The 12038-nt window shown below is 36.9% G+C and overlaps 1 protein-coding gene across 7 annotated transcripts in view; it reads left to right on the top strand.

Annotated features, from left to right (window-relative positions):
* The window catches only part of LOC137399341 (neogenin-like), an 87836-nt gene that overhangs the window by 18545 nt on the left and 57253 nt on the right, over positions 1–12038 (top strand). For all 7 annotated transcript variants that reach the window (XM_068085416.1, XM_068085418.1, XM_068085414.1 and 4 more), the window contains exons 6-8: positions 2406–2559; positions 5532–5668; positions 9815–9927. In XM_068085416.1, coding sequence (XP_067941517.1) covers positions 2406–2559; positions 5532–5668; positions 9815–9927 — 404 coding nt within the window. The remainder of the gene's footprint in view (positions 1–2405; positions 2560–5531; positions 5669–9814; positions 9928–12038) is intronic.

Here is a 12038-nt window from a genome sequence, read left to right as displayed (position 1 = left end):
TATTGATCGGTTTAAGGGCAATTCAAGGGCTAAAAATAGTCCAAAGAGCACAAGGAAGTAGCTAGGCACTGCAGCAAAGGGAGACAGCCTGAACCCGGGTGTTTTTGCTGTAACAGAACCAGCGCATGTGATTCTTGGGTGATAGTTTCAACTAACCAATTTTTATTTTTGATATTTCTGAAAATCTGCGTATAATTAAAACCGCGAAGGTGAAGCACAAAATAGTGAATGATCATTATATACATACATGTGCATATATATAAATAAATATACACATGTATGTACATATGTACATGTATGTTTATATATATTTACATACATGTGTATTCATACGCTTCTATGCATTGTTGAAAAATTTTAAAGCAACTGTCCACTTGCCATATGATAAATACTTATCATTAATTAAAGTATTATTATTGGATTAGCTTGCTCTTTTTTCTTTACTGGATCATATAGGGTCAGAAGCAGCATGTAGATGATTATTCATGGTTCATGGATATGCATGGACCCCAATGATTGCTCTACACACACCTCTAGTCAATGTCAAATATTTCTCTTGCCTACTTGAGAAGGGTAGGTTTGGTGAATTCATAAGCTACTTAATCTAATTTCAAGACACCTTCTGCTTGAGATGGCCTGTATAAAAGCTAGCAACCTAGACAAAAGGAGCTACACGCCTTGGAATGTGTAGCAGTTCGTGCGTAACTCATCAGAGGGGTGCCATGTGTGCTAAAACTCATATTACGACTCGGTCTAAGGTTGCAGTGCGGCATGGTCTAGTTGCAATTGAGGTCAATAGTAATATTATATATATAGCCTGAGAACGATAGACTTACAATCCTTTGGATTATTTATAACATGTATAGCGACTACTATGTTATTGTAACATGGACTATTGTATTATTACATATATATATATATATATATATATATATATATATTGTAGTGATAATTTCCAAGTAATGTAAAGTTATGACTTCATAGTTCGAAGTGCCTTAGCTTAAATGTTTTCATCGTGGATGTCTGTATACAGGATGACGAATATATTTGAAATACCTTAACAGGACAAGAATAATGCGGTTTATTGCCATATCCAGCTTTCAGCTAAACTGAGTTCTGTAAGCAAATGTACTGTTTGTCGGGTTCTGCCACTAAGCACCCTCATTAGGATAATTATGTTCATGGTTTGCAAGAAAGGTATGACAGGAGCAATCATTCTCCTTTATTTGAAACTGTTTTCATGTTTAGGGTCACTTAAGGTCAAATAACCTTGACATATTCAGCCAGCTGAGATGCATAAATCCTTGACTGTTGACAACTTGGTCGTAACATCTGCATTGCTGAATGTGTCCCCCCTGAAGTGACTTCACGCCTTCTGACAACCTCAGTGATCTGCTTTAATGGCCTCATTTTGAGATTGACGTCTCGAGTCTGCCAGCAGCCATAAAAACAACAAATGTTACGATTAATGACAGATGAATGAGAGCCGGATGAGTGGCTATTAATAAATGGCAATTCAAAACTAGAGGGAATATATAATTTTCATATATCTTTTGTGCGTGATACGGATACATTGACTGGCTGTTCGCATGAATGCTTTAGAGGAAAAGGTGGCAGCTGTTGATCTTGAGTTGACGAAATGTCAATAGACTAGAACAAGTCAACAATAACTTATATTTTAGATACAGCTGATTTACCAACATTGGATAGACAAGATTCTGAGTTGGGCGATGTGGGGGAGGATAATTCTACATCAATTTTATCGAGTATTTTCGGTTACTTTGGTTTTGGTAGAGAGTCACCGAAAGAAACAACATTACCTCCTGTGCAATTAGCGAGCACACTTACTCCATTTCCTTTTCATCTGATTGCAAATTTCTCAACCGCTCCTAAAGTCTTTAGTACATCGAGTAACAATTTATCGAGCACTTCTCCCACCCCGCCCCCTCTCAATCTCTCGTCGGACCAAACACAGAGTAAGCGAGTGACTTATGATACTTTCATTTCCTCATACACTTTTTGTTAAACATTTTCATAAAAGCTTGCTTAAATTTGGAAGTAATTAGATTTTATATTATCACTAATAGTTGTCTGTCCATGTTAGCGAGTTTACTCATTTTACATTACACCCGTCGCTGCATGTCAATGTTTTTTTATCAAGAGTTGGTACGATTTTGTTTAGTCTTATATTTCTGTTGTACGCCAGAAGTAAACTGCTTTGTTCCTTCATCGCGATATTGTAGCTAGGTAATGCTGGTTTTATCAAGCGGTCACCGGCTGTATTATTAGTTTTGGCTTCGCACTTTGTCAATTCACTCGCTGAATCAGTAATCTTTGCTCTACATCAACCGGTGTTTTATTTCAGATCTTCTGTCATAGATAAAAATGTCCTATTATGTTTCTAGACCATTTCGGTGTAAGCTTTGTTATGAGACCATGGGACACATCCGTGACACTCGGCTCATCGGCGACTCTATATTGCGCGCTTGCTGGTAAAGACAGCAATGATAACCTCCCTACTGTCACCTGGCTCAAGAGCGGCAGCACTGTCGACACAAGGTTTGTCTCCTTTTTATCGCTACATTTATCATCGGTGCAAAGTTTCCCTGGTCTACAGTAATAATTGGTGGATGACTCGGTCTAGTCATCTCTACTAGCAATCCACTAGAATCTATGAGTTTAACAAAAAACTTTCACTGATTATTGGTATGTTGTTACTACAACTCTTGATATCGTGTTATCATTGGCAGTCGTATCATTTGGTTCTCCACACTCAAGAGAGTTTCGGCATTCTGTCGATGAGAGTTTTATACACTATGTTTCACGCTATTCTATAAATGATTTCTGTAAAGTTATTAATATTATGACTACTTAATAGCCAAATTTTACTAAATAATTTACTTGTATATTTTAGATATTAATTAGTTACCCTCTTCTCAATTGAGTTGTACAGTCTCTTGTACAGTCAATATTAGCCTGTACAGTCCATATTAGCCTGTACAGCCCATATTAGCCTGTACAGCCCATATTAGCCTGTACAGTCCATATTAGCCTGTACAGCCCATGTTAGCCTGTACAGTCCATATTAGCCCGTACAGCCCATATTAGCCTGTACAGCCCATATTAGACTGGGCAGCCCATATTAGCCCGGGCAGTCAATTGTTTACAACTATTCCTTTTTCCCACTGTAATAGATCCCAGGCTAAAAATTGGCGGTTGTGTCATATGCAGGATTATAATCTAACTGCTGCCAGCCACTGGGCTCACATTTTATTGTGAACTATTCAAATCATCTTGAAGTTCTTTTCCAAATTGTTTGATTTTTTCATGGATTAACTGTAACTTCTTGATTCAATTGAAAGAGCAACGTATGCTACATGTTTCCAGATTTGGCTATTATTTATATCATTGTGACACCTTCATTTTTGATAGAACTAAACAATGATATCGTGTCACTTGTTATGGTCTGTCTGAAATGCATATGGCAGACCAAAGTACTGCTTTGATTGTGATGAACCATACTGTAACCTCTGATGTCTGTTTGGCCAGACACAAGACAATGTTGGCATCTCTCTGTTTGACACCCGGACTGTAGGTGTCCCATAGAGAATTATTGACAAGTAAAGCCGTAATCAAAGGGAAATCTGCATCATATCTCTAACATATCTACCGATTGAACGAGCCTTGCATTGATTTAGTGTTGAGTTGCTAGGCTCAGCCAGCCATAATCTGAAATTAATACATTTAAAGTAAATTTGTTCAGTGTCTCCTAGCGTTGTTTGACAAACTATACAGGTGCTCGCAGTTTTAGTTCTTAGGGTTTATAATTGTGACATGTTGCACAGGTGCTTGCTGCGTAGTTCAGTTCCTTTATAGTCATTATGTCGATGACCAGACTGTGTATTCACTTTAATCAGATCAGTGTTTGTTTTATTTCAGTTCAATATAACCGTAATATCACCGTAATAGCAATATAGCCCAAGGGTCGGCGTCGTCTGCCCTGTCTAACAGCAATTGTCTACTGTGAGAATTATTACTTGCAGCAACTACATTTGGTCACCAATAGGTATTTAGTAGTGTGTGCTTTCTGCTATAGTTGGTATTCTAAGATGGGCAGACAGACCATATTTAAAATTGCTATTGTGACAAATGATTGAACTTGTAAACTTGACTTAGTAAAATGTGGAGGAGTATGCTTATAACATTATTTTGTTAGTATATTGGCGTTAAGCCAATTATTAGAATATGTTTTTTGTTCTTATCTTCTTTCAACAATACATAATCAATAATGCCTTAGATTAATTTGCAATGTCTTCACGCTGATGATCGTCAAACTAGCAGTACAGCAATCCCGTTCTACTCCGCTGTTCAGTTTTCACAGCTTCAGTGAAATGCGGAATAAAAAATATTCATTACAAACTTTAAAAAAAAAGAAAAAGTAATAACAATAGAAAATGAGAAAACTAAAATGCATGAAGTACATAAATTTCTTTTCTACTCTGGCCCCGTGAGGTTCCTCCACGAGCGTTATTGTGGTAGCAGTCACTACTGTTCAGCTTTTCTTTTTAAGTTTTGTAAAAGTGTAGTGATTGTGACACCCTACCCTTGCCTCATCATGCCTCTTAAATGTCTTCAGCTCTCAGAATTGTCTAATGAGCCTAGGAGAAAGTGAGAGGAGAAAGTGAGAGGGAAATGTTTATGGTTAATGAAGAGGTGAATTTATTAAATATGAGTTTATTAGTTCCTATTTCAAGGATTTTTCCTGATCGCAGGAAGTACCAGTCTTGATTAATAGCGAAAAGTGAGTAATTACTACGGAGTAATCCCTTGCTTTAGAGTTAATTTTTGCTGTAGGGTTTATTGATATAAATTTTAGTTTTATAATAAAGTTTATAATATAAATTATATCAATTTATTGATCGTCTCCACATACAAAATTTTTTTGACACGCGATATAAAATTGGAGCGACTTGTTGTCTCAACTTGCGAATCAATTTTTCAAGATCGCTCGAAGTTTCACGAAATGCGACAGTTTTGTAACTAAAAATAAAAATGACTGATGAAAATAAATATGAAGTAAGCGAGTTTTGTTGCCCTCAGATCTTAATTGAATATTGCATGCTTGCAAATGCTTGCAAGAAGGCACTCGCTGATGAAGCGCAAGAAGTGCTGCCCAAGCTATTCCATTCTAAACATTTGCCATACTTTAGTCTATAACTCAGATTTGAGCAGTGCCGAACGCGCCGCTGTCACCTCTGGTCTAAGAATTTTCATCTTGTTAAAATAGCGCCTGCATTAATCCGTAACATGCTAATGTCCACTGAAACAACTATCGCACGGTAACTCAACGTGCGGACAACTCCCACTCGGCATCATATGCATAACCGAAACATAGTAAATGGCTGAAGGATACAACATGATGCTGATGCCATCCAGATGGTAAATGGACATTACCGGCTTGTATTGCTGCTGCATTTGATAATTTGTTCATCATTCACCGTTTGCTCAGTTTTGTGATGTTGGCATTGTAGCTCTGGACGGATGTCAATTGTGGGCGGAGCCAGTCTGCAAATCAAGAACACTAGCTTGGATGACGACGACATCTACACCTGCCGAGGAGAGAACCTTGAAGAGGTCGCAGATGCTGCTGCTAGACTTACTGTGCGAGGTACTGAGTTGTAGCATCAGTGTATCAGCATGAAGACACTTGCTATACTTTACAGAGGTTTATTTTGTTCAACTGGAAAAATGATGCAAATAATCAGCAAGTGAAAGGTTTTTTTAATTTCAAAAGTAAATGATATCAACTTCTTTTGTTGGTTTCAAATTGGTAATTCACTGCATTTTATAGCATTTTAAGACATTTTGTGGTCGGCAAATTTTTACTCAATGAGAATTCAAACATGTGTGTTGGCCGCTGTGTATAACTTCTGACTTAAAATATAGCATTTATTTATCTCCAGTTGTTGGACACTTCCAGTACAAACAACGACGTATGGTATTTGTCTTATAATGGAATGTTGCTGAGTGATCTACACACCTGGTCAATAGAGTTCAAAGCTCATAATTGTGTTGGTGTGAAACATCACCAGTGAAACGTACAGGAAAACCTCTATTTGATCGCCATGGCACTTAATTTTTAAACCTTACCCCTATAGTGGTGCTTTATTAGGGGTGGTGTTCAAATAGAGGGTGGTGATGTATTTTTCAAATAGCTCGTCAGATTTTTGGGAATATAAATTTAACCCTTTTCTTGTTTACTTCGAAGTACATATATAAAAATGGTTTGCCAGTTTTGAGCCAAACGCTTTCGTTTAGGGAGCAAAACTTTTACACGTTGCATTTGCACTAAATGTAATGTGTAGAAGTTTTGCCCGCCAAAACTTGTTTGGACGCTAATATCAGCTAGTTCAGTAGTGCAAAGGAAGAGTTGAGGTCAGGTGGCATGGTGGAAGGTATTGGACAACCTGAAGAAGTTTGTTTCATCGGAGGCAACAATCAGAACGCAGCTATCCGAGCAAACGATAGAAATATTTTTGTTTTGAAAAAGTTAATTTTTGTTTCTGCATGTAATATAAGCAAGGTTCGTTTATGTCACTCGTACATGAATAGATATATTTGTATCATTTAAAAGATTATCATTATATAGCTTATAAATTTGCAGATTTATTGCATATCATTTAATAGCATCATTGCCGTAATCTGATCTTACAATTGGTCGGCGCTCGTAACTACTCTTCTATTGCACATAAAAAGCTAGTTTTGACTGTGACTGCAAATTGTAGCAAACTCATCAATGAGTGCAATGAGCTTTTATGCGGCAAAGCTTTTATGGGAAATATAAAATAAAAATATGTCTTCCAAATTTAAAATGAAATACAAATTGAAAACTCAAACAAATTGCAAAGCTGGACACAGGCTATAATATCATCGCAGGCTAATTGCAAGCGATAGATATCAACTGGTAGAGTTATTTCTCAATGCATATTTATTAGGAGATCTTTGACAAGTTGGAAGTAAGTTAGCAAATTTATTGCATCAAAATTTCCCAAAATTTGATGCAATTAATCAGAATGCAATGCAGAAGTTTCCCAAAAATCTGATGAGCCATTTAAAAAATACATCAGCCTCTATTTGAACGCTGTCTCAAATTGACCCCACTATTAATAGAGGAAGGGTTGTAAAATAGAGCGCCGTGGCGTTCAATTAGAGGTTTTGCGATTTATTCAATTGAGAGATATTAAAATGAGCTAGTAGGGTTTTTCTATTATTCTTTCATATAGACTTTTATTATTATTAATCAATGTATCATCATTTTCATTAAAATTACGTTTTATATATGGTGCCACAAAAATAAATAAAAGAATGGTATTGCATTGTGGTTTCATAGATGCTAAAACTAAAATTTTTACAAGAAAGACTTGAAATTGCTAAGCTGGTGAATCTATCTGATATTTTTGGACAAAAGAATAAAGGACATTTTGGTTAGTACAAAATAAATCATTATGATGTGAATATCTGGTACGTGAGAATTGAATCCCATTTTGAATTGATTCATTTTTATTTAACACGCGTTGCAGGAGCTTCCGACTATGCCAACTAATACTAGGTCCCATCAGTAAGAAGCTGTATCATCGGTCATTTTTTATTGCCTGGCTGCTTGCAAGTTTTGCACGCGAACTTGTGAGCGCGAACTGCATGAAAGGTGCCTGGGAAATAAGGTGACTCACTGCTGGTCTATATTTAGTACAGACGTGCCTGTATATTCTTAGCAATGGGAAAGGTCTGTATCCTTGGTCAACCATTACCTGAGAACAAGGTCACTCTAAAGGGATGGGTCACACGAGAGCCGAAACTAACTAAACGACTGGCAAAACGCCGCAGGTGTCAGTTGTAAACTGTTCGACCGAAGACATATCTGGCTGAAACAACCATTTCAGTCATGCTCGAAATTTCTGGCTGAACCCTTGCTCTTATTGGCTGGTTAAAATTCTAGCGAGCACGAGTCACATTTCTCCTTAAGTGCGTATGAGCAAAGTTAAAAAAGAAATGGGACGATACTTTCATTTCGTTCAATAATCAACATGAAGCAATTTACGACAAGGCTCACCTGGACTTGTGATTGTATTGCATAAGTGTAAGATGTTGCATTCAAGTTTTGCATAAATGTAAGAGAATGGTTGTGGTATTTCAAAGTTTTTTGTTTACGATAGAAACATTTAGCTCAAATACATAAAAACTACCAATGAAACGGTGTCCTGTCTCCATGCGTATGGTATCTAGGAAGTGAAGTGACTTCGGATGCCGTGTTCCATGTGGCTTAGCCGAACGGAAACAACCTCCGAACCGAATCAAACCTAAGTCGGTTCGGCCATCGTGTGACCACGGCTTAAAGAGGCATTTCTGTACAGCTGCATTCACACCAGCCGGTTTCTTGCAGCTGTCTGGCCGATGTAGCCCACTGACTGAGGGTTGCCTAATATAAAAGGAGCTATCGATTCCGATACCGCTTTTGTTCAGAGAAGCTTTCGGGCGATGTCCGACCAGTGGTTGATTATAAACCGATTTTCAATTTGATTAGCTAATGATATCACTCTTCAGAGTAAATCTCTGCTGTAGGGAGATCGTTTGTCGCATCACTCCTTCACACGAATAATAGGAGAAGAAACATGACAAAGTATCACTTCAAAACATTCTTCATCTTTAACTAGTTTGCCAAAGTTTCTCTCACTCTGGCTCCAGATGGAAACTGTGTAGTAGGAACACTACTACCTCAAGTTCCTCTAGAGTCCCCATTAGCAAGGATAGTCGATACCCAAGCATTTCTTAGTGCTTTGGGCTTGTTTCTTCTGATTCTAATTACTAAAAAATACTGTTACTATAATAATAAGCAAATGCTGTGAGCAAGAGGTCGTCCTTCCTATAGCTATGCATTATTGGTGATGAGCTGGGTAGTGCAAAATATTTGGTAAACTTGCTAAAAATGTCCATGAGAAACTTTGTAGGAAACATTCGACAAAATGAAAAGCTCGACTGACTGCAAATATATCAGCTAAAGTTATCTGACCTTGCAAATAAAAACTGGCAAAATTGATTACTCTTGACCTAAGTCATCATGGTGCAAACGGGAACAATGGGGCCGATAACTCTCATAAAATCGTTCATAGATTCACAGTTATCACTTTAGGGGGGGATAACTCTATGGATTGACCCCACAAACTGTTTGCAAATCGGCAGGTGTGAACACTGTTTTAGGTAGTTCTGTAAGCAGTTTTGCAGTTTGAAATCTAAAGTCTCGCATGACTAGGAAGTTGTGAATCACGTCGATTCCATTTAACTGCGCGACCTATAGCTAAACGACATTTCTGACATAAATCGATGCAAACACTGTTCAACATATATTGCAATTTTCTCAGTGGTACAAGTTGTGAGGTTGTGTTCATTACATCAATCTTATAGAATGGTGAGACTAAGTAACAAACATTATTTCTGTTCTCTCGATGATTATTTTTCCATTTCGTTCTTTGATGTGTAGATTGACTAATATTTGATACATTGAAGGAAGCTTCCCATTCACTTTTTATGTTTCGTAAAACTTAGCTAAACTGATTAGCAACTTATCTGCGTATGTTTTTTTCAAAGGAAAAACACCTTCAAAGCATGGAAATGCAGTTATTAGTTGACACCCTGCCAATCTTATCTTCTGTAACAATTGTAAAAGATAAAACTGATATATTTTACTGACACGTCCGTCTGTTAGAGTTACTCGCTCTGGTCTAGAACTCTCATGGTTTGCATATTACCTTGGTTGCAGTGCCACCGTATTTCATACAAGTACCACGTAACACCTATGGAGTCGTCAATAAGGATATAGTATTGGACTGTGAAGTCGGAGGTATACCACCACCCCGCGTCATTTGGTTGAAGGTAAGGTGGTCGCACAGGCTGTTTCAAGCAATGTTTAGTTTCTGTGCTTTATGCGACGGGGTACCGCAGAGAATGTTTACTCATAATTCCATAGAGTTACCTGTAACAAAAATATCATAAGTATTGGCGGCGAACTGTTTCACATAGCATTATTTGCCGAAAGAGTTTCAGTATATCTGAAAGATGAAAATAAATTTACAGTTCACCCTCGAGATACGATGTTGATCCGTTTCAGGGTTGGCATCGTATGGTGAAAAATTCGTATGTAGGGTATAAAGACCGTTGTAATTATACCATGCAAACATCCCCGGGTAAAAATCGTCAAAATTTTATAAAAATGTGTACATATTGACAATTAGCAACAAAATAGTATGTTAACTTTAGTAATTATAGTAACTGTATTGTATTTAGTGTATTTTAATAGTTATGATCTGTAGAGGTGGAACGAGACAGGTTTTTTAAGCTCGAGACGAGACTCGAGACACTGTCTTGTAAAAATTCGAGACTCGAGACACGAGACAGTAAAATAATGAGCATTTGGTGATGATTTCACTACACACGTACTAGCTACTTGGTATATATAAAATTAATAAAACTATTTTTAAATTGAATTTTCACCTGGTGTAAACGATTTAAATACAACATTTTAATAGTGATATGCATGTAGTTTTTGTAAACAAAAGTGACACAAACAGCTCTAAAATACCGAAGTTATATATTCTAAGAATTTTGAGCGTGATTGATCATAATTATTATAAATGTATTGCTTTGTACATGTATATTTTTACTATCTATTGAATAGTTCTTACTTTTTAATGTAATGTGTAATGAAACCGATAGCCGTCGCTCTACAAAGAAATACCGCAACTAAAAGAACACACGATAACACTTTCATTATTATCGTTTCATTAATGTTAAGTTTTGTTTGTGTATTAGCTGTAGTATGTGAATTATATTTAAATTGTACTCATGAAATTATATTAATTACTGTATACATGCACATGTATATTCTTATATTGAGCTAACAAAACGTCATTGTTAATCGAACACGGATTATGGTCGACACGGCCTTTCGTTCGTTTCTCCGTGTCCGGGCAAGTTTTACCCGCGATTGGTAGTATATACGTAAAAGAGGCCCGAAATTTATGAAGGGCAGTTGGTGTTTAGACACGATACGATAAAATACAGACATTTTACCCGCAAAAGTTATCCAATTTATTAAAGTGGATTATCCGAAGAGCAATTAGATACGACCCGGTATCTGTTTTAAGAACACAGAACCGAACTAAAATATAACAGGGCCGTTGTCCGGACTACATGATTAGACTCAGTGGCCAACATAATCAATAGCAACAGGTAGTAACGGACCGGGTAGAACTTTAAAGGCAGCTGCCCGCAATCCGTTACAATATATGGAGTTGTTGCTACCGCAAGAAGCCATGTTTTAACGACCGTGTGCAGGCGCTTTAGTTCTATTTCCTGTCTCGAGTTTGGCAATAGTTAACTCGAGACGAGACCGATACGAGACGAGACAGGTCGATACTCGAGACGTCTCGTGTCTCGTTCCACCTCTAATGATCTGCAATAAAATGCAAAAATATAATGTGTGTACCAAATGCAGTACGTACGGTAAGGAGTTCTTACCTTCAAAAGGTAGTCATAACATAAACTTTGAATTCATTTCAAGTAAGTTTAGCTTGCTAAACCCACACTGAAAACTAAGTTTTAGTATGTATTTTGAACTATTTTACTGAATTTCAACTTTTTATCACGAAATTTTATCTTTCAGCAGTTCGTATCTTCACTTTCACTATAAAATTTAGCGTGTCTGATTGAAACCTTTTTCAACCTAAATCAATAAGGCCGAGCGATGCAGTAATCAAAAGTAGCCACTCGCACACTTGACCATTTAATGGCTACCAAAAAGAAAATAAAATTTTATTTGCTATAATAGCTGGTACATGTAGCGAGTAAAGCAGAGAGGAGGCAAAAACGTATCAATGCTAATTATGTTGCTGTACACTTGAAAATAAATTTACCTTAATACGTAATGAATTGGAATTTTTTTAGCAGGCTAAAAAAAGTTGTCCATTCATGTCCAATTTTTTCTA

This window comes from Watersipora subatra, chromosome 7 (assembly GCF_963576615.1).
Source record: "Watersipora subatra chromosome 7, tzWatSuba1.1, whole genome shotgun sequence".
Lineage (NCBI taxonomy): Eukaryota > Metazoa > Bryozoa > Gymnolaemata > Cheilostomatida > Watersiporidae > Watersipora > Watersipora subatra.
The sequence above is the reverse complement of the archived record's forward strand: the minus strand, read 5'-3'. Positions and strand labels throughout refer to the sequence as shown.